This window comes from Castor canadensis, chromosome 17 (assembly GCF_047511655.1).
Source record: "Castor canadensis chromosome 17, mCasCan1.hap1v2, whole genome shotgun sequence".
NCBI lineage: Eukaryota > Metazoa > Chordata > Mammalia > Rodentia > Castoridae > Castor > Castor canadensis.
In genome coordinates this window covers 49,866,505-49,890,478 of record NC_133402.1, presented here as the reverse complement: position 1 = coordinate 49,890,478, position 23,974 = coordinate 49,866,505, and the positions used below count along the sequence as shown (strand labels likewise).

The following is a 23,974-nucleotide window of genomic DNA, read 5'->3' as shown; positions in this document are numbered from 1 at the left end:
CCTGTGGAACATGAGATAAAAAGATATGTTGTAACCTCTGAATTCAATACATTGAAAGGTGCCTAGCCTCATACAACCTATGAAAATTTTGTGATGGAAGAAATATCTCCATTAGCTTCAAAAACAATAAAGCTCTCTACTGCAAGAGGGTTAGCATAGTACTCACTGTCTCATTTTTAGTCCAGATATCTCAATTTTATGGGACAGGCCCTAAGCAAAAGTATTGTGCAGATTGGCTGTCAAAGATTCAGCTCCCAAAGCAATAGCGCCACTTTTCAACTATCTATGAATCCCAAGAGGCTGATAAGAAGCCAAGGAAAAAGAGGAATTGGTACAGAGTTCAGCATCAAATAATCACCCTCTAGTACAAATCACTTTAACACATGACCGCTACTATGCCATATACTTTACATACATAATATATTCTAACTTCAAAAATTACCTATAGTGGTACCAGGTGCTGGTGGCTCATGCCTGTAATCCTAGCTACTCAGGAGGCAGAGATCAGGAGGATCACTGTTTGAAGCAACCTGGGCAAACAGTTCATGAGACCCTATCTCTAAAAAGCCCACCACAAAAAAGGGCTGGTGGAGTGGCACAAGGTATAAGCCCTGAGTTCAAATCCAAATACCACACACAAACAAAAAGTCTTTACAGTGGGTGCTATGATTACACCTCATTTTATAGGTGAGAAAACTGAAATTCAAAAGTTACAAAAAGCTGGGTGTGGTAGTATGCCCCTCTAACTCACACTCGGAAGGCAGAGACAGGAGGATCTTGAGTTTGAGTTCAGTCTGCTCTACACAGAAAGATCCTGTCTCAAAAAACCAAGGGCAGTTTATTTTTGCTTGAAGTGTTTGAACCATTTTTTCTACTTGTAACTGAAACAGATTCAAAGAAGTATCAAGTGCTATGCATTGAAATTTGGGTTTAAATGTTATCTGGCACTATATATATTATGTAAAACAATGTTAGTTTACTCAAACTCAGTTCTGGTGTGTCTGTGTAAGAAGACAGACAGACAGACAGACAGACACACATACACACACACACCTACACCTTGAGCCACTCCGCCAGCCATGTTTTACATTGGGTATTTTTGAGATAGGATCTTGCCAACTATTTGCCCAGGCTAGCTTCAAACAGCAATCCTCCTGAGCTTTGCCTCTTGAGTAACTAAGATTACAGGCATGAGCCAGCAGTGCCCCAAGAAGTCAATTTTTGTGTTATTGTTATAGTTTTAGGTTATTTATAGTTGATGTTTTGTAAAACTCAAATGACAAATATACTATACTTATGGACCAAGTAAGTGACATTTGCACCCCTTCTTAAAAAAAAAAAAAAACAAGGGCTGGAAAGGTAGCTCAGTGGTAGAACACTTGTGTAGCATGTGCAAGGTCCTGGGTTTGATCTCCAGCACCACAAAAGTTACAAAAAAGGCAGGAAGTAATAAAGTCATAATTCTAAATCTTTCTTTGCTACTAACTGTATACCATCTAGAGGTATTCTAGGTACCATCAGCTTTTCATTACCATAACCAAAATTTAGCTCAGTTTTGGAAGTTCAAAGTTCAAGATTAGGCAGCCCCATTTGTGCAACTTCTCTTGAAGACAGAGGGTGGCATCACATCATGGTAGGAATGTATGTAGGAGCAAGTGGCCACATCTTGACTCAGGAAACAAAGAAAGAGAGCTGGGTGGGGCCAGGCTTGCTCTTTTTATAAATAACCTTCTCTAGAGAACTTGGGGAGTCTCATGAGCATTACCCTCCAAGGCCCCCTGTGACTTAAGAACCTCCTATAGCCCCCATCTCTTAAAGGCTCCAAAGTACCTCCTATACAAGGCCACAAGCTAAAGTTATAATCAAGGCTACAAACTGAACTAGCCTGTTGTGGAACCCCTGAGCTAATTAAAATTAAATATATTCTGCTTATATTTTTAATTACCATCTGTAATCAAGCTCTAAAAGCCACAAAATTAGTACCTCACACAATCCTTTTTTCTTTCTTTCTGTTTTGTTTTTTTTTTTTTTTTGTAGTAATGAGGTTTGAACTCAAGGCTTCATGCTTGCTAAGCAGGCACTCTACCACTTCAGTCAGCCCACACAATCCCATTTTTATAAACAGTCAAATATTAGCAAAAAAATACAAGCTCAAACAGATGTGACAACATTGAAGCACATGTTACTATATACAGGCACATATTCAATTTCAAACAAATTAAGAACAAAATCACCTCATTCCACAAAAATGAGCCTTAATTTGTGTATGGCAGAAATAATTACAAACTTATCATAAGAGACATATTGGAAGGTCACCTTAAAATTTCCAAATGATGTTTATTTTTCCAATTTAAGAGAAGTACCTCTTATAATTAGAGCCTGAGGTATGGCCAAGCCAAGGACTAGTTGTCAGAGCTTAGGGTTTTAAAGCCTTCTAACATGGCCTAACCATACTCTATATTTCATGTTAACCATACTCTATATTCCATGTCTGTCTCTTGTTCTTAATCTTGAGAGAATTTAAAATTTAAAGGCTAAGACACTAGAAGCTTCTAGAGAGGCCTAGAAGCAGTCCTGTGAAAATAGTTTCAACAACTGGCTAAATGAGAAGCATTTTGATACAAAAGAAAAATAAATATGGGCTGGTGGAGTGGCTCGAGTGGTAGAGCACCTGCTTAGCAAGTGTAAGACACTGAGTTCAAACCCCATTACCATTAAAAAAAAAAAAATCCTGGGTACTGCCACCAAATCCACCAAATCCTATATACTCGTACTACATGAAGCCAAGACTGGAATTTCTGTACCTTACAACTTTTTTGTTCCAGATGAGAAGTTGTTGTGGTAACAAAAAGCATACACTCAACATTCATTACATGCCAGGCCCAGTTCTAATCACCTTACATGCACTAACTCATTTAATACCTAGAGTAAGTAAGGACACAGTAGGAAGCAACAGAACTAAGATGCAACCACAAGTAGTCTACTTCTAGAATCTATGTGTTAACTACTACATTATGCCCAGTCTAGTCCTAATTATTGAATCAATAACCACCATAACAGGATAAGTGACCATAATCAATTAACAATCTTTGGGCTAGAGGCATAGCACAAATGGTAGAGCCCCTGCCTAGCAAGCTAGAGACTCTGAGTTCAAACCCCAGGACCACTCCCCTGCCAAAAAAAATCACCAATCCTTAAACTTATTATTAATTCTCCTGAATACCTCCAATTTGCAGGCTGGGCATGATGTCTTTAAATCCCAGCCCTCAGGAGGCTGAGGCAGGAAAATCATGAAGTTGAGGTCAGCCTGTACAACATAATGAGACTCTAATTAATTAAAAAAAAAGAAAAGCCACCTGAATAACACAACTCTCCTGAGAACAAGAAATTTTAAAGACGTTGGTTTGTGCTCCTGTTAGACTGCATTTTTCCATGTTTCCACCAATAACTACTGAGGGCAATAAGAAAGCAATGAAATTGGTATTTCTAGGAAGAATGGCATGACTCAAGTCACACGTTATACAAGGGAGCTCTGGTTAGGACACCACATTTTCCTCATTAAAGTAGTTTTGAGGTAAGAATTGTTTCAGTAAAACCACAACCTTCTGGATATTTATACAGATTGTTGCCATTTTTTCAATTCTTGGAATGTACACAATTTAAGTACTAAAGTGTTTCAGACAGCATTATGTCATTATTACTAACTTGAATAAGTTTCCAGCAATTTGTTTTGTTTTTTTTTTCTCCCTCATATGCAGACTTTATTTATTTTTTTATTTTTTAACTCCTATGTGCATACAATGTTTGGGTCATTTCTCCCCCCTTCTCCCATTCCCTCCCTCTCCCCCCCAACCCCCCTCGATACTGGCAGAAAGTATTTTGCCCTTATCTCTAATTTTGTTGAAGAGAGAGTATAAAAAATAATAGGAAGGACCAAGAGGATTTTTGCTAGTTGAGATAAGGATAGCTATACAGGGAGTTGACGCGCGTTGATTTCCTGCAAGTTTCCAGCAATTTGGATCTTCACTGAAATGTTTCACCATAGCCCACAAATAGTTTTCCCATCACCAAGAACTTAAGTTTTTTTTCCCCCATTTTTCCAATTTTAATCATAGACACGCTTAAGATTGGCTTTCAGCTGGGCATGGTGGTTTACACCTATAATCCTAGCACTCACAGAAGATCTTTTAATTTAAGGCCAGCCTGTGCTACATAATGAATTTAAGTCCAGTCTGGGTTATATAGCAAAACCCTGTCTAAAAAAAAAAAAAAAAAAAAGAAAGAAAAGAAAAGAAAAAGATTTGGCTTCATTTACGTGCCTTCACAAACATCCTGATCATTCTCATATCTCTGATAACATCAACTCCCTTCACTCTGTTGACACAAAAACTACTACTTCAGAAACTTTCAGTAGGCTCACACCTAAAACCCTAGCTATTCAGGGAGGCAGAGATGAGGAGGATCGTGGTTCAAAGCTGGCCTGAGCAAACAGTTCAAAAGACTCTATCTTGAAAATACCTAATCAAAAAATGGCTAGTGGAGTGGTTCAAGTGGTACAGCACCTGCTTATCAAGTGTGAGGCCCTGAGTTCAAACCCCAGTACTGCAAAAGAAAAGAAAAAAATACTTCACAGGCATCATTCTCCCACACCAGAAAAAGACAGTGTCTAAAGGATTTTCATGTTTGAAAGTAACAGCATCCTCTTCCTTCTACCTCAGAAAGTCAGGCTAATTCAACCACACAGAAAGTTGAGTAAAAATTCCAGAGAAATGAATTCTTCACGCTTGTAATCCTAACTACTCTGGAGGCAGAGTTCAGGAGGATCACAGTTCAAAGCCAGCCCAGGCAAATAGTTCATGAGACCTGATCTCAAAAGTTCAAGCCCTACTACTGAAGAAGAAGAAGAAGGAAAAAAAAAGCAGCGGTGGGGGGTGGGGGGGGCAGGGAGAGGATTTGGACAAATGGGAACAGGCAACAAGTATCACACCAAAACTTTTGATAAAATAAAATGCTATATTCCTACAGACCAAATGCCAACAGTTTCAGGGCAACCACTGAAAGGAATCAATACTCTTAACATGTTTCTTACTTATCTCCCCAAATCCCAGTGGAATGGCACACATTGCAAAAGGACATGATAGTCTTCTCAATCCACATGGACTGAGACAACAAAAAAAGACAAGGACAAATGACAGTGCTAGAAATATATTTCCTAGTAGGGACAGAATGAGAGGCTCTGACTCTCATTCTGGCTGCTTCTTTCTCCTAGACAGAGATGGCAAAAACATAAGCTAAAAGACTTCTAACTTCATAACTGCTGGAAATTATTTCCCCAGATAGACAGACAGCTACTGTAATACCCCCTATTCAATCCCCCAACCACAATGTTCAGTACTGCTGCAGAGAGTCCTCCTGTTTGACATCTTCACACAGGCACTGAGAAGGGAGGTAAAGGTGCCTTGGTTATCATCCTGAGCAACCTTACTAATGCACATATAACCCACCATACTTAACAAAGCAAGCTGGCAGAAAGCTCCTTTATGCCCATCCCTAGACCTTTAAGTATCAATGTTAAATAAAAGACATTTCACATCCTCAAGAGGATAACAAAGAGTTATAAAAGTCTCAACTCAAATCATATCACAGAAATCTCAGAAGCATACAGAAACACACTCAGGCCCTGCATAGAGGTGCCCAACAGATCTCTGATGACTCAGAATTTGCACCAACATGGTCTATAAGTAAAACTTGGAAAAAAGGAGAATTGGATGAATGGGAGGACATACTTCATCGTCTATAAACACTTTATGTACTTTGAGGAGACAAGATTTCTTCCCTCACATTCTATATATTTTATGAGACCTTTTTTGCAGGGGATGGGAGGGCTTGAACTCAGAGCCTCATGCTTGCTAGGCAGCTGCTGTACCAGTTAAGCTATGCCCCAACATCTTTTTTAGTTTTTTAAGGCAGGATTTCATTATATAACACAGCCTGGTCTCGTACTTGAGATTCTCCTGCTTTAGCCTCCTGAAAGATGGGATTAAAGGAGAGCACCATCGTATCTGGCTAGGAGGCTATCTCTTAATTGTAATCTTGAACCAGAGCACCACATGGCACCCTATGCATAAGAATTGCTACCTAATAAAACACTTTATTTCACACCAAGAAGAATACTGCCTTTGTTCCTGTTTTGTTTTGGAGTCCTAATCACTGGGCATTAATCAGGTATTTGGGACCCCTTAAGAGTATTCACAAAATGGCTGAGAAGAGTGGGGAGAGATGTATATAAACCATTTCCTCTCAATGCTATTGGTATAAACAAACATTTTACCAGATGTAGCTCCAATTGAAAACCTAGTTCTATTTGATACTACTCTTTAGGGTGCTGGACACTTCAGACAGGATTTTTTGTTGGAATGGACAGAGGAAGCAATTAAGAGACAATATTGATGTTTTTAAGATCAAAGATCAAATATCACTGATAAAAAGCAATGCTACTTTAGGAGAAGTACATGATAGAGGAAATAATACAAAAGAGATGGGTGAGGGAAGGGAGTAGGGTGGAGAAATGACCCAAACATTGTATGCACATGTGAATAAATGAATTTAAAAAAAAAGAGATGGCACCTATCAGGATTCTCCCACACATATTTCTACTGCTCAAAGAATTTAGTGTAATGGTATTAGACTGGTAAGAACACATAGCTTATGAATTAAATTAGTGTTTTCAAATTTGGACACTGTCAGAATAGAATCAATCATAAGCATATACACTGGAACCTTCATTCTTTAAAACTGGTAGTAGCATAATCTCTGATACATAATATTTGTTAAATATCTGATTTAACACTGAACAGTTATTTAATTCAGTTATTCTTTGATGATCTGAGTGCTACTACTAACAAGAGGTAAGGATACATCAAAAGTTTCCTCTATGCCTAACAAGCACAAAGTCCTGAGTTCAAACCCTAGTACCTCCAGGAGGGTAAAAAGTCGCCTCTAATTAATGCTTCCTCAAAGCATTTACATCATGTCATCTCCATACTCATAAGGGGAAAACACTACCAAAGAAGGGAACAATTAAGTATATGAGCCATGTTGAGTGGAACAAAGCTGAGGAAAGGCCATCAGACTACAGAAAAGATCTCATACTTACTCTTCTCTGGAAGAGCCTCCTTTTAAGATGCTGAGCTTACTGTACTCACACTAGTAAGTACAGGCAGTGGGTACATAAAAATCAAATTATATCCCTAAGCTGCTTTTTCCCACTTTACAGATAGAGGACCTAAGATAGCACAAAGCAAACTACTTTTCCCAAGGAAACACCATGACAAGAAGGATTCTATCTATCTAGTAATTTCTCCCAACTACTGGTCAGGGTTCAGTTAAAGACACAAATGATAATTCTATGTGGTAAGCTGAATAACTCCAGATGGTTCAAACCTAAGGTAAGTACAGATTCAGATTCAGCAACTCTGACTATATGCAACCAGGGACAGGAACACAACTCCAACTGGCAAAGAACAATGATGAAAATGACAGACATGAACACGCTACTCCCCTCTCCTCCCTGATGGTCCTCTTTCAAAAGTAACACATGTAGGCAGGACCTTAGTGCCACAAGAATCACCATCAGTAATTTTCACCCAAGGTCTGGGTGCAACCATTGACCTAGAATTTCTATACCAGGCAGATCACTGGGGTTCTAGACAATCGAGGATGGCTTTTTACATCAGGATGCCCATTTCAGTCATATTTTTCCATCTACATTCTTTTGAAACTAATCCAACTACAACTGGGAACTTATTTTTTTAAATATACTCTGTGCCCATTAACCCTTCTAAAGAAACCTCTCTAGTCTTTTAAGTTTCTCCTCACAACCACATTTTGGTAGGAATGTGGTATGCTCCAAAGGTAGATTGCTTGTACCTTTCGAAAGTGAAATCATTTGACCCCCTCCCTCCCCATATATAAAAAAATATATCCTTCCAGCATCATTTGACCGAAGTATAAAGCAACCTGGTTGGCCTCCATGCATCCGATGGCATCTTCCAAGAATGAAAACTCCACGCAGACATAGCCATAGTCGTAACCTGGGGACAGCATTTAAATACAGACGGGAGTGGTGTTAGTGCCTTGCAAACACAAAAGACACACTTAAATCCCCTGTTTCTGAACCCCTTAATCACAAGCCCTCCCAACTAGCCCCTCCCTCCCCTACTCTAAGCAAAGTTGCTACTACCCCCAAACAGGAAAAATACTGAAGGAAAGTCTGGATGTTTCTGAACTTTGAAATTCATTCCAAAATGTCCTTTTCTATTAACCAAGAAGATCCTCTAGCCTCTTTAGTACTGTTGAACTGGCAAAGTGCCCCAGAATTGGATAATCCCACAGAAAGTTCATGTGGGAACCCCAAAACATTTTAACCACAGGCTGAATCTTCTGGAAAAACAAAGTCAACAAGAGCAGGAAAGTATCTGGGGAAAAAAAAAAATGTATCCAGAGAGAAGAAGGAAAAGCAATTATCCCAAAGCTATGCTACTAGTGACTACTCCTCAAGCAGAAACTACTTTCAAAGATAAGTACAGACAGACTGAAGTAACTACTCCATTTGGATACCACAGGAGGCTTCTGGTTGACAGGGGAAAGACCATTTCAGGTCTCCTCTTTGTTTCCTTGTTTCAAACAAGTCACAAACCAGCTAAAATCTTTATGAAAAAAGCATAAATATAAATGGCTAGGTCCAAAATTGTGGTTATGCACAAAAACTGATGGTGGGACAGGCTGGGGGAAAGACAGCAGTTGTTAGCAATCAATACATGTTAAAGAATTGTACGTACCATTAGAGTTATAAAATACCCTTCACCTTATTACTGAGCAAATGTCATTTGCAGCACAGGCCTGAGGCTCTAATGACCCATGAGACTGGAAGTCATGGGATTTACAAGCTGCTGAACTTTAATACTATCCTAGAATCTCTGAGACTGGCAACCATATAACTGCAAAAATACCCTTGTCACTGCAATGCTCCACAAGTGGCTTCCATGCTTCCTCCACTGCCTCACAGGACAAAGAAGCTGATCTCTAGGAGTTACACTGTGCAAATGGAATAGCAAAAAAAAAAAAAAAAAAAAAAAAAGGAAACAACAACAAAAGTGATTTGTTCAGCTAAGAAATAAAACTTAGGGGAAAAAAAAAAAAACACAAACCTACAAAAATGCCGAGCACAAAGTACATACAATGAGAAACTGCTATCATCAAATCAAGGTACTAAAGGCCAAAAATACCCCTAAAGCAGTAGAAAGTATAACTTGCTTAGAGTGTGTAGCTCAGTGATACACAGCGTTCTGGGTTCTATCCCTAGAAGGAAGGGAGAGGAGCACAATAGAAAGGACTAAGTAAGTAGCTGAGCCTGGTGTCACATGCCTATAATCCCAAACACTGGGGAGGCCAAGGCAGAAGAATCACAAGTTCAAGGCCAATCTGGGCTATACAGCAAGATTGAAGGCTAGCCTGAGCTACATCATGAGACCTTATCTCAAAATAAATAAAGTAAAACTTAAAACACATACCAAATATGGTGAAACAGGTTAGATTCCTTGTTACATGGAATAAATGGCCTAAAATGATTGTGACAGTAATAAGCTTTGATTTTAGAATTATTAAATATTCCAAGTTCACTATGAAACATTACAATGATATAGGATGATCCTTGCTTTGAGTTTTAGGAAACGTCTAAGAAGAAGATATAAAAGCTATTAGAAATCTCATCATTAGCTTAGAAAGATTCTCTGTTCTAATTTCACTGCTTTGGCCAAAATGGATTAAACCTCTGCTTAAATTTACCACAAAATCAGTCTTCTCTTTGATTAGTAACTCTTTGAAGAAATAAAAATACTTTAGTGTACATATTTATATATATCCCATTAACAATGGAAAATGTTTTGTTATTTAATTCCTTTCAAGTGAATTGTCCTGATGAAACACCTGATACATAAAACATTCTGCATTTTGTAAAGGGCTCTGAACATTCTTTGGAAACAGTGAAGGATGACATAAAGAACATAAGATGCCTGTTATCACCAAATATCTACTTGTAAACACTCAAAAGTATGTCCACAATCAGAAAGGGCTAGACATGGAACAAGCAGATGTTCTATATATCAAAGGAGTGCCCAGGTGTATAAAAAAGCAACCTTCTAAATAGCTGCCAAAATGAAAAATTTTGGGAAACTAACACCAAATTACAAAGCCCTAAGTTTCCTTTTTATACTTAAAGAAGTGACCACTGAGGCCCAGATAAGCACACGGAATCTGCTGAAACAGACTTATGACAACATTCACACTTTGCCGAAGAACAAGCAGAGTTTGATACTAAAGTCATTGGAAAGGAAAATACATAGTCTATAGGAGACATTATGAGCATCTAACAGCAACTGTATACTTCTACCCTGCAATAATATTAAGTTCACAAGTCCAACACTTGATTTCTTCTGTGTGAAACTTTAGCTATCAAAACAAGGAAAAAAAAGAAAAAGGAAAAAATTAAAGTTTAATTATGTTACCTAAAACTTAAATTTAAAAAAGGCAGGGGAGGGCATGTGTGCATCTAAGCCTGCTAGGACCAGACCCACAGACTCCAAGATGCTCTCCACCATCTCAGGTATCCTGTCTGCCATTTTTCCCAATACAGGAGGTGGCTTAGTGAGTCCTCAGGGACCCCAGTCTCAGTTATGCAGATGCCCCAGATGCATCACTCCACACGTGGTAGAGTCTGGAAAACCTCTGACGTACCCAATTCTTTTTCACAAGTGAACACCATGTTTTCCTCAATAGTGACCTACTGCGGCTTCACTGCTGTCTCAGATCAAAGAAAGATAAATGTAGATGATCTTCATAACTTAAATCTAAAACAGCCTCTGAGGATTGTGAGCTGTCTTACCCTAATTATAAGAAACTTTTGCTACTAACTGAACAACTTAGAATGGAGCGTAAAGTTTTCACCCTGATAAAGATTGTTAGCCTACTGAAAATCTATGATGCAATTCATTCCTATAAAGATGAATAGTAGTTGGTCTTGAGGTCAAACTCCAATACTGCCAAAAAAAAAAAAAAAAAAAAAAAAAACAAGGCAATCCCAACAATCGGGAGGCTGAAGAAGAAACATCCCAAAATCAAGGCCAGGCCAGTCTGGGTTACATAGTCCCTGAGAGAGAGAGAGAGAGAGAGAGAGAGAAATCACACAGCATAAAAAAGTGAAATGGGAAGGAGAACACTGCAATTTCAGAATGAATTTTTGAGATAAGCACATTTAATTGTAGATTTACCTTAAAACAAGAAGAGAAGAAATGCTGATTTCTTATGAAAAGATGATGGGACAGTTAAGGAAATAAAAAAAGAAGAGCAAAATAAGAAAGAAATTAAAGTGGGGCTGGAGGAGTGGCTCAAGTGGTAGAGTGCCTGCATAGCAAGTGTAAGACCCTAAATTCAAGTCCAAGTGATGCCAAAAAAGAGAAAGAGACTAAATTGAAACTACAATTTGAAAGTTCTCTTAGTACACTGTATATGGAATTAAGGACTGTAAGAAATAAGTTGCAATAGGTTTTTGCTTCTCAGATATCAAGATAATCTGTAATGGGGTCAGAAATATCTTATCTGTCCAGATAACAGAGTGTACCATGCAAAAGAGTCAAATGATGGCACTGTAGATATTTCATCATTAGCTTCACTCAATGATTCCAGTGTATTCAGTGTCCCAAATTTAAAATTCTCAAAGTGCTATGCTCTTTTAATTCAAGTGCGCAAAATTAAATTCATTAAGCCAACTACAACCACAGAAGAAAAGACTTACAATTGTGTTCAAAACTCCTAACTGTACCACAAAGATTTTCAAAAATTGCCAAGAGTAATACTAAATAATATTTACATAGAACTTGTTGAAACAAGGCTCTATTTCAAAATACTTTACATATACCGATTTAATTACTCACAGAGAAGCAGGCAAAGAAAGAATACGTAATTTGCTGAAATTCACCTTAGTGGTAAGTACCAATACTGAGCTTTAAGTTTGAGAAGTCCAGAGTCAAATAGATGTTATTAACCATTACACTGTATAGCCTGCACTCTAATAAGATCCTAGACTGATTTAAATAATTTGAATTCTGGAATTACAAGTAGGATCCACACATGCCTGAGACTGCTAAGCCCTTATCTATTAGTTAAGAAATACTGAAATAAGCAGTATAACAACTACTCCTATTTTAAAATATCTATGGTAGAACCACTGTGAGTGGGCCTATATAAGCAAGTTAGAATGTATTTACTCATGAAATGACTCTATTGACTCTCCAAATAATTCTGAAAAGACAAAAACTAAAAAGTCTGGTTACAAATGATGGCCATAAAAATTTTATAGCAATTTGGAAAGGTACTTGATATTTTAAAAGCTTTAAAAATGAATATACACTTACAGATAATTATGTAAAATATATAAAAAAGCCTAGATTAAATACCATGAAACCACATCTAACTCAGAGGTTAGAGGCAAAAATCAGCATATGAGATGAAAACCACACACTGTCAAAATCATGCTTGAAGACCCCAAGGTGAACATACCATCTCTCAATATAGGTTAAGTCCAACATTGCCAGTTTTTCCTCCAGCGTTGCAACAGATGACTTTTCCTTTGGCTGACACCAGATGAAGAGGTTGGCTTGCATTTAAGGGCCATAATGTATGAAAAATACATTGCTTTAAATAACAGAAGTACAGCAGGCACAGTAAATGCTCACACTCAGAGAAACTTAGAAATGGAAACCAGTTGAAATCATAGAGTCTCATCCCTTCCTCCGTAATCATTCAGTAAGAAGAAAATCAGGAATTCAGGAATGTGGGAATTCAGAAAGGGGGACAGGATTCAAGCAAAGCATAGGTAAATATACAAAATTCTGAAAATGCATGTAATGCACCACAACTATATACCAAAATGATTACAATGGTTGTATTACTATGGAAGGACAATCATGGATTTCTTTTTCTTTATTTTCCAAATGTAATTTTATACTTCATACAAAAAATTCTAGTAGGCACAGAGTATATTCCACCTAAAGAAGTAACGCTCTGAAAATCACCAACAAACTTTGCATTCAGAATTGCTTTGGAATCATCAAGATGGTAAACTTAGTGTTAACAGTTCCACAAACATATTTTTACCAAAGAGTGTAACAGAGTCTATTTTATTACCTTTTCCTTCAATCGTCACTTGCTGGGAAGCAGTCTAGTGAGCTGATGGGTCCTTTTTTTTCTTTTTTTCTTTTTTGCGGGACTAGGGTTTGAAAACTCAGGGCTCATGCTTGCAAAGCATGCTCTACTGCTTGAGTTATACCTCCAGTCCATTTTATTCTGGTTATTTTGGAGATGGGGTCCGGCAAACTATTTGCCAGGGCTGGCATTGCAATCTCAACCTCCCAAGTAGCTAGGATTACAGGTGTGAGCCACTGGCACCCTGCTCTTTGTCTTAAATAACTATTAAAAAGCATACCTGAGCTGGGGACATGGCTCAAGTGGTTGAGCACCTGTCTAGCAAGCACAAGGCCCTGAGTTCAAACCCCAGTAACACACACACACACACACACACACACACACACACACACACACACACACACATATAGTAAGATATAGTATGCTTGACTCTATTTTCTAACCTAAGTATACAAATCTCATAAAAATATGAATGCCTCTTAGAATTTTTTTAGTTAGCTGAGAATGAGATCAGGGCAAGGGAAGGAAAAATCTAAAAAGGAAGTATTAAAATTTTCAAATCTTCTCCATCTTCATTAACCATTTAGTTACCTGTTCCAAAAAGAGTATCTGTGATAAAAGGTAACCTGGTAGTTAAGGAGGAACAAGGTATAGAAAACAAACATCTAACAAGCAACATACAATTCTACAACTAATTTTTCAGTCACTGCCCCTGAAAGAGCTAGACACTATTAATACTGATAAACATAATTTCAGTAAATTGTTAGTCTAACAGGTCAAACTTTCCAAACAATTATAAGAACTTTCTGTTTAGCTAAATGAGATGGTCAGCCCTACCTTCAAATTTATCTAAAAAAAAATCCTTAATATATCTTTAAGAGGAAAAACAAAACTTTTTTTTCTCTAAACAAATATTATTTCTGTGGAAATAAAATATTATGAACATAAAAAGCACACAAAAAATCTTAATAGAGATTAAAGAGGAACAATTTTATAGGTCCCATTTTCCTAATTTCCTTTCATTGGGAAATTTTAGAAGAAAAGTAAAATGTTATCAAATTAGAAATTTTAGCAAAAACTAAAACAGAATTTACCCACGTATCTGAATCAATGGGAGTAACAGAACAGAAGAGGCATATGTTCAGTTCTAACAGTTTCCTTGCTCTGTTAAAACCTCAAGTGAAAATACACCTGGCAACTTGCATTAGGAAAAATATCTAAAGTATATGTTAAATGACCATCTGGGAAGAATGGAATTGGTCCACATGAAATCCATCACTTTGACATCTTATAACCAATTTCAATTCTTATAATACGTATTCAACTATACTATAGTATAAGGATTGGTGACTTATAATAAAACAGATGAAATGAGGCACATATACACTGATGACTACTTGTTAAATTTTTGAAAAGTGCATATGGTTCTATTTTATTTAGTTCTCATCTACACAAACTGGTTTAAAGACAAAAAGGGCTGAGGATGTGGGTCAGTGGTAGCACACTTGCCTACCAGGCAGGACCCTGAGTTTGATCCACATCATACAAAATAAATAAATACAAGAAATAAAGGAAAATTTTTCTTTGGTTTTTATTTTCCAAGTCCAAAATTAATCCCAGGGGCCTCTTTATCCTGATGATGGTTCTCTGGGGCCAGGATAACATTCACTAAGAAACTCTCACCTTTATTCAATTTATTTCGATTCCAATGGCAATAATGACATTGTATGAATACAATTGAGAGCGGTACTCTTGCTCTCAGAGGGTTTAATCTACTGGAAGAGTCATGACAAGTATAAAGAAGCACAGACCACTTCAAGATGATCATAGGTCAAAGGGGGAACAGGTATTCTTTGAAGAGTCAGTGATCTCATAACAATTTGCATTCTTTCATGCAAACACCATCCTGCATTATAACCATCAGAAATAAAAGAGCCTTTGCAAATCCACTTTTCCCAAGCCAAGAACATTTCAGCCTGGCAGGAAGAATAGTAGAGGCATGACAGAAGGATCACAAAGGAAAAACTGCCTATAGAGAGAAGTGATACCAAAACAACTAAGGTTACAGACTAGAGACTGAGATCTTTTCATTTCTGTGTCCCCAACCCTAACACAATACCTGGCACATGATGGTGCTCAGTCAGTGCCACATCAATTGTAATGAGCATCATCACTGAAGCAACACATAAGAAAAATAACTTCTACAGTTCTGTATACATACAGAATCTACACCAACTCACCATGTGATATTAGTCAAGCCACACTTAGTTATACCTTATGCAAAGTAGCAATGATGGTAACTCCTTTGCAATGAAATAATGTATTTCAGCACCTTTAATTTTATTATTAAGTACTATCAGGAACCAAAAATCAAACAACGACCTCTATGTTACTGTTTCTCAAATATGTCACAGTATTAGCATTTAACAGTTCAAAGGCAGTATAAATTTCCTTACTACTTTCTAGTATTTACTAATAATGTATCTGTTTCTCCCATAGGTCACAAAACTATTTCATTTTGACTGGGAAGAAAAATATGGACCATAAATGTTTTTTCCCACTGCCTTGGCCTCTGTAGAAATGAAACGAAATTTTACACTATTCTTAAAGGCTCAGATAAGATTATGCAAAGGTAGTAACGTCTGAGTTAGAAATTAGTACTCAGGACAAGAACAAATGATACTGGCTTATAGATTCACTAGTCTAAAGGTAAACTACTATTCAGAAAAAGATCAGACAATTGGTATTCTGTGACTCTTGAAACCTGACCAGACCAAGGTGAAATATACAAGGCTAACACTACAGAGATGAGCTATATGTCAACCCCAATGGGCCACTTATGCTCAATGGATAACCAATGCCCAACAAAAGGCACTAGTTATCAGCCAGATCCAATTTCATAATGGACTTCTATTTCTAAATTAAAAGATCTCTAAATTTTTCTTCTTAAGGAAATCATTTCTGTTTTATCAACATATAGTTAAAGACTCAAACTGTTTCATTTGTGAGTAGTGAAAGGACATGATCCTGTTACCCTTAAGAAATTCAAAGAGTACAGGTCCCTGATAAAAGGTCATTCACTTGCACTAGACTCACAATATTAAGGCAGGAGATGCAGTGACCTGGTCACTGTAAACACTCACTTCTTAAGAAGAAATTTCCTTCTTAGGATCATAAAAACTGCTTATTTACCATGTGAATACTGATAAAGTTAAGCAAAATATTATTTCTTCCTACTAATACCACCTAGTAATTCTAACTTTGTGATACTAACGAATAAAACAGTATCAAAATAATCCTGTAGCACTGCAGTTACTATAGAGAATTACTTTCTATTTTTGAGAGACTTTTTTGGAAACTTAGTCCAGAAGTCGTTTCTTTTTTTTCCTTTGGTGAGACTGGAGTTTGAACTAAGAGCTTTGAACTTGCAAAGCAGGCACTCTACAGCTTGAGCCACAACTCCAGTCCATTTTGTTCTGATTATTTTGGAAATGGGGGTCTCCCAACTATTTGGTTGGGCTGGCCTCAAACCTCAATCCTCCCAATCTCAGCCTCCTAAGTAGTTAGGATTCCAGGTATGCCCAGCTCAGAAGTTGTATCATTTTTGCTTATATGCTGCAAATCCATTTTGAAAAAAAAAAAAAAAATCACAGTAAGTTTATATACTATACAGCAAACCTAAAAATCAGTAACTCTGTCTGTATTCATAGGTCACAGAAACACTGAATAAGAGCTACAACCACCCCAAGATCTCTGGAGGAAATACAGTCAGCCCTCAGTGTACCCATGGATTTAACCTATCACAGACTGTTCAGGAAACAAAAACAAGAAAGAAAATCTATACACATTCAATACAAACATAATTTTTTTTGGAAATGTAGTTTTGTTTTAAAATATTTTTGAGCCATTGTTGGTTGAATCCATAGTAGAACCCACAGATACAGAGGTCCAACTGTACAGTACAGCAATTATTTACATACCATTTGCATTGTATTAGGCATTGCAAGTAGTCTGAAGATGATTTAAGGTATATGGGAAGATAAGCATAAATTACAAACAAATACTATGCTATTTTACATAAGGTACTTAAGCATTCATGTACTCTGGTATTCTCAAAGGGACTGTACACTACATAAACAAAAAGAATAACTAAATACATAAATAGCATCAATACTACTCTAGTTCCTGCTCAGTTCTGTAGAGCAAGAGAACCAGTATCAGAGAGGTAAGGCATACGTTTAGCATGAGCTTCCAAAGAACTAGCATCGTCTACTTATAGAAGGTCTTCTTGCTTACTGAGTCACTTTTGAACTGTGCAAAAAGTTCTAGAATAAAGAATCCAAACAAACATCTAACCTAATGTAGTGGTTCTCACAATTGAGGGCACATCAGAATTATCTGGAGGCCTTGTTAAAAAGCAGACTGCTGGGCACTGGTGGCTCATGCCTGTAATTCTAGCTACTCAGGAGGCAGAGATCAGGAGGACCATGGTTTGAGAACAGACTCCCAGACAATAGTGTAAGAGACCCTCTCTTGAAAAAGTCCATCACAAAAAAAGGGCTGGCAGAATAGCTCAAATGATAAGAGCACCTGCTTAGCAAGTGGGAGGCCCTGAGTTCAAACACCAAAAAAAAAAAAAAAAAAAAAGTGCAGATTACTAGGCCTTGTCCTCAGAGCTTCTAGTCCAGTAGTACAATTAGGGTGGAGGCTGAGAATCTGAATCAAGTAGCTATTAGTCCAGGGTCCACCATGAGAACTGCACTATAATTTACTTGCTGACAGAAGATATTCATTGTAGTATTCAACTTGCAAGGTTTCTGCTAATTTTTTATTCAATTTTTGTTTGTTGTTTATTTTTTGAGATCGATTCTTGCTATGTAGCCCAAGCTGGCCTCAAACTCTATATTCTCCCCCCTCAGCCACCTGGCTCTACTGACAATTTAAAAATAAAACCCAGGTGTTGTAACACACTCAGTGCTGCTAATCCCAACATTCACGAGGCTGAGGCAGGAGGATTATGAGTTCAAGGCTAGCATGGGCTATTTAGAAAGACCCTGTCTTAAAAAAATAAAAAGTATACACACACATACACATACACATAACACACACACACTGGTTTAATCCCCAACAATGCAAAAAATAAATATATTAGCTTTATGTCAGTTTTTCAACCTTATTAGAAATAATCTCCAAGTCATAAAAATGTTGCAAGAATAACAGTACATGGAAAGCACTCATAAAATAAAACCCTTCCCTAATTTCAATTATTGATAACATTTTGTTCCATCTACTTTACCATTAGTCTCTTCTTCCCCTCTTCATATACATTAAATGTTTCTTCTAAACCAGAAGAAAGCTGAGAAGATCATGTTCCTTGACTTCTAAAAACTTCACTATGCATTTTCTAAGAGGATATTCTCCAACATAACCACAGTAGAACCAATTTCAGTGACTTTAACATTAATTCATATATCACGATTAAGACACAACAATTCCATTATGCCACAAAACTCCCTCATGCTTCCACTTTAGTAAACTCACTCCTTCCCCAATACCCCGGCAACCATATTCTAACCTTAAAATTCTGCCTTTTCCAGAATGTCATATAAGTGTCATCACACATCATGTATCTTTTTTAAAAAATAAAATAAAAAACTGTACAGACTGACACATGGCTCAATAGGTACAGCACCTGCCTGACAAGAACAAGGCCCTGAGTTCAAATTCCAGTACTGGAAAAAAATTGTAATCAAACTGGGCACAGCGGTATGCACTATTTGGAAAGCTGTGGGCAGGAAGGTGCTTGAACCCCAGAGTTCAAGGCCAGACTGGACTACATAGCAAGACTCCACCCAAATAATCCCCCTAAATATAATTAAATACCTGTAGCATAAAATTATATATATATATATATATATATATATATATATATATATATATTTTTTTTTTTGGCAGTACTGGGGCTTGAACTCAGGGCCTACACCCTGAGCCACTCCACTGGCCCTTTTGTGTGAAGGGTTTTTTCAGGACAAGGTCTTACAGACTATTAGTCTGGGCTGGCTTTGAACCATGATCCTCCTGATCTCTGCCTCCTGAGTAGCTAGGATTACAGGCGTGAGCCACCAAGCACCTGGTGCATTTTTGTTTTTTGAAACTCTCCATGTAGCCCAAGTTGGCCTCAAATCTGTGATCTCCAGCCTCAGCCTCCCAAGTACTGGGACTACAGTGTATGCCACCAGTTCCAGAAAAAAGCACCATTTTAAAGTATACAATTCAGTAGCATTAAGTACATTCACAACGTTGTACAGCCATCACCACTATCTAGTTCCAGAACATTTTTATCACCCAAAAGAAAATCCCACATCTATTAACCAGTCATTCTTCATTCCTCCAGCCTCTGGCAACCATAATCTGCTTTCTATCTCTGTGGCTATGCCTATTCTGGATATTTCATATAAATGCAATCATGCATTTATATGTGGTCATCCATGTTGTAACAAATGTAATTCAGTCCTTCTACAGTAGTACACACAAGCTATTCAGTTTGGTTTCTTTCACCCAGAATAGTGCCTTTGATGCTCATCCATGTTATGTGCATGAGTGGTTTCTTCAATTTTATTGTTGAATAGTATTCTACTCTATATAATATACACAGTCTGTCTATTCAGCAGAACATTTTACTCGATACTTTTTCCAGGAATATAACATAAGATAATTTAAAATTAGTGGAGATATTTGCAAATAGCAAATGAAAAACTCATAAATACAGAAAATATATAATTGTACAAATTATCACTTAAATATCACTTAAATAGCAAGTTTTTTGGTAAATTTTTAGCAAAGCTGTTTTGAATCAAACCCTGACTTACACTATATTGTTTCTTTTTTTTTTTTCTGGAATGCTTCATGAATGCATGTCATCCCTGCAGAGAGGAGAGCATGCTAATGTTTTCTGTTTCATTCCAATTTTAGCATATGCATATTGCTTTGAAGTGAGCACACTGAGCTTCTTTATAGACTTTTTTTTTGGCGGGGGAGGACCAGCACGGGGGTTTGAACTCAGGGCCTCACACTTGCTAGGCAGGTGCTCTTGCCACTTGAGCCACTCCACCAATCCCCTTCCTTTTTCTTTTTCTTTTTGAGTCAGGTTCTCACCACCTAGCCTGACTGGTCCTGAACTCATGATCCTCCTACCTCAACCTCCCCAGTGCTGGGATTATAGGTTTATATTACCACTACATCTGGCTTTGTAGTGGGAATATTCATGGTGGAAATACATACTTGAATACAGCAAGCCTGCCTTATTTGCAGCTTTATCACACACAGTTTTGACCAAGCACAGACAAAAAATAAATTTTTAAAAACCAAAAGAAAATTCAAAAAAAAAATTTAAATTTCTGCACTTGCATTAGGAGGCTCAGTTGGTGAAGAAAAGCTCTCAGTCAGTCCCACATTATGGTCAGGTATGTTTAAATCATTATGTGATCTGCTGAGTGTTTTCCTGCCCTTAATTTTGTAAAAATCTGCCTCCCAAAAAAGCAAATGATGCCCAAAAAGTTAAAAGTGAATGTGCTTAATTTAAGAGATAATGTAAAAATTTTAGATTTGTGAAAGGTAGCATGTCTTTAGCAGATGTTGGGCAGCACTACTGGAAAATGAGTCAAGCACCCACAGTACAATACTGAACTCTATACATCCTCAGCATTTGTGATTTTTCCTCATTAGCAGTATCCTAGAAACCATATACCTGAAGGTCTATTGTACACATCCCCTTAGGAAATGTAATTCACATTTATGTACCACATTCTGTGTCAATAACCAGAAAAAGTCATAAACTCATTTAGTCTCATAGGTTCTGGATAAAAAGCAGTGGCCCTATACTTAAACAGTTCTAAATAGGATAAAAATTAACAGGTATTAATCTTTTCTTTATTATAGACCAGCTCCCCATTACATCAACTAAAAGAATGAACTCTACACATCCCACAATCCACCTCTTTTGAGTAACACCTATCCAGCACAGACTTTGGCAGGTCATCACTCAACCCAAACCACTGACTGCCATGTTTTATTTGTAGATGTCACCCCATCCACTGAGACTCACATATGATCTTATAACAAGTAAGTGTAAAAATTCTAGGAATATCTGATTGTTCCAAGACCTGTTCTTCAGCAGATAGGTAATGTCTAAGCTATACTGCTGTGAATTCTAAACTATTCTTTAATATTCTTTACCTGAGAAGAGATCATGCAGTTCTCCACATTTATCTAGTTATTCACTACATGCATGAGGAAACAGAAGGGAACAAGACAGACAAAATTCCTGTTATCATGAAGCTAACTTTCTAATGAGAAGAGCAGATACACAAAACCACCAAGAAAAATATCAGTGATTGATACTATGCTAACAAACAAGAATATGATGAAAAATGACTAAGGAGAAAATGAAGCAAGAACTAAATCCCAGAAGACAAATGAGGATCATAAGGAAGAACAGTGCAAAGGTTGTGACAGAGAAAGAAGTTTACCCTAATCAAGAATGAGAGAAAAGCTCAGTTTGGCTACAGCCTAATAAGGAATGCAGAGAGCAATCTAGGATGAGGTCAAATAGGCAAAGGCCAGCATATAGAGGGCTCTATGAGAACAGGAATTGAGAATTTCTTCCACTTGAGATAGAAAGCCATTATAGAGTTTTAGGCATGGGAGTAGCATGAACTGACTAAATATTTTTAAAAGTTCATTCTATTTTATACAGAGATATAATATCAATAACATGGAACTGGTAATCCAATCCTTCCATTAAAAACAGAAAAGCTTGGCTGGTGGAGTGGCCCATTTGGTAGAGCATCTACCTGAAAGTGTGACACCCTAAGTTCAAACCCCAGTACCACACACACACACACACACCCCCAAAAAAAAAAATCCAGAAAATTTATATAAATATAATATAATGGCCTTGCTTGTTTTTTTAAACCACTGTCCTGAATTATTTCATATGTATATCAATGCCTTTGGTCTGATGATTACAATTCTAATAGCTACTATGACCCGCAAATTTAAGAACTTCCTCTTTGGAACCCATACATTAATGTAATTTTTACTCTGTTAGTAAATATGACAATTTAAATAGAAAGTCAATGAGTACTAAAGAAACTGAAGAATTTAAACTGCTGCTATCTAAACATTAACACACCTCTTCTTTCCTAAATACTTAATGAAAGTATTTCAATACTTAATGAAAGCACAGATCATGACACAAGATTGACTCTAAGGCTATTACCTCAGCATAAATTAAAAAGCATAGCTAGCTTAATAAAATCTACCTTGAGTTCCCAAAGAAAGCATGTATGAGACACATGTGAAAAATAAATAACAAAACACAAGTTATGTAAGAATAACTTAACTGCTCTTAGTCGTGTTTCCACAAATTTGGGGTTAATGCTTATAAAAGAAATAACTGGCTTTCTGAGAAATAATACTTCTGAGTTTGTTCTCAAATTACAGAAAAAAAGTATTTCTGAACTTAATACAAATACATTCTTTCAAGCACAAAAATTAACTTTTGTGGATAATTTTCAACTGCAGAATCCATGTGAAGAAGCAGCTATTTAGTTAATGCAAAAGTTCTATTCCAAGGTAAACTGCTGAAAAGTATTAGGTTGCTCAACATGGTGAGGCATACCTGTAGTCTCAGCACTCAGGAGGCTGAGGAAGAAAGATTGTGGGTTCAAGGACAGCCTGGGCTACAGAGCATGTTCAAGGCCACCAGCCTAAGCTTCATAGTGAGAAACCTTATCACAAAAAAAAAAAAAAAAAAAAAAGCGAACAACAGGGGCTGGACATATAGCTTAGAGGTAGAGCACATGCTTAACCCATGTAAGACCAAGGGTTCAATCCCTGCATTGCAAAAACTAATGTAAAATAAAAGAACAGACCAAAAAATAAAACTAAGGCAGGCTGGAAGCTCAGTCTATATGGGACAATGAGATCAGGAGGATCACAGCTAGAGGGCAGCCCAGGCAAATAGTTCACAAGAGCCCCATCTCAAAATAATCATAGCAAAATAGATGGAAGATGTGGCTCAAAATGAAGAGGGCCTGCTTTACAAGCGCAAAGCTCTGAGTTCAAACTCCAGTCCCACAAGAAACTAAATAAAGTGTCTATATCTTCAAAAACACAGTACTTTTACTTGAAAGTTTCTTTAACTGAGTTACTGTTAATTATATGTTCCTTGAAAAGATTAACGCTCAACTTTTTTCAATTTAAAATTCTATAAAACAGATCACTTACAGATTACCTTTATTTTTAAACCATTTCATATTATATAGTTCTAAAAATACTGAGTGCTTGGCATTTCACTTTTGCCTTCCTTTTCTACAGTAAGATTTGAAGGAACTGATATGAGGATACTCTGCAGTTTAATCTGCAGTGTAGACCACAGAACAGAGGTCAAACAGAAAGCTTTTCTGGATCCATTCATAGATTTCAACAAAATAACTGTTGCAGGACTCTGTTCTTAGAGCAATACTAAAAATCCAAGAAACTAATTTGTACAATTTCTCTAGAAAGTTATAAATTTCACTTTGAAACAATGAAATGTAAAACTTTACAAACAGCATGCTTATTAAATCCTACTAGGCTCAAATGTAAGCATTTCACCACCATGAAGAATATGAATAGTAAATTTAATAATTTAATTATATAAAACCAGGAC

At 37.0% G+C, this 23,974-nt stretch overlaps 1 protein-coding gene across 5 annotated transcripts in view; it reads right to left on the bottom strand.

The window, feature by feature from the left end:
* The window catches only part of Rbm6 (RNA binding motif protein 6), a 96,135-nt gene that overhangs the window by 50,632 nt on the left and 21,529 nt on the right, over positions 1–23,974 (bottom strand). For 3 of the 5 annotated variants that reach the window (XM_074059067.1, XM_074059069.1, XM_074059068.1), the window contains exon 6: positions 8,020–8,093. The exons of the other annotated variants lie outside the window; for them this stretch is intronic. In XM_074059067.1, the coding sequence (XP_073915168.1) occupies positions 8,020–8,093 (74 nt within the window). The remainder of the gene's footprint in view (positions 1–8,019; positions 8,094–23,974) is intronic. 5 annotated transcript variants of the gene reach the window in all.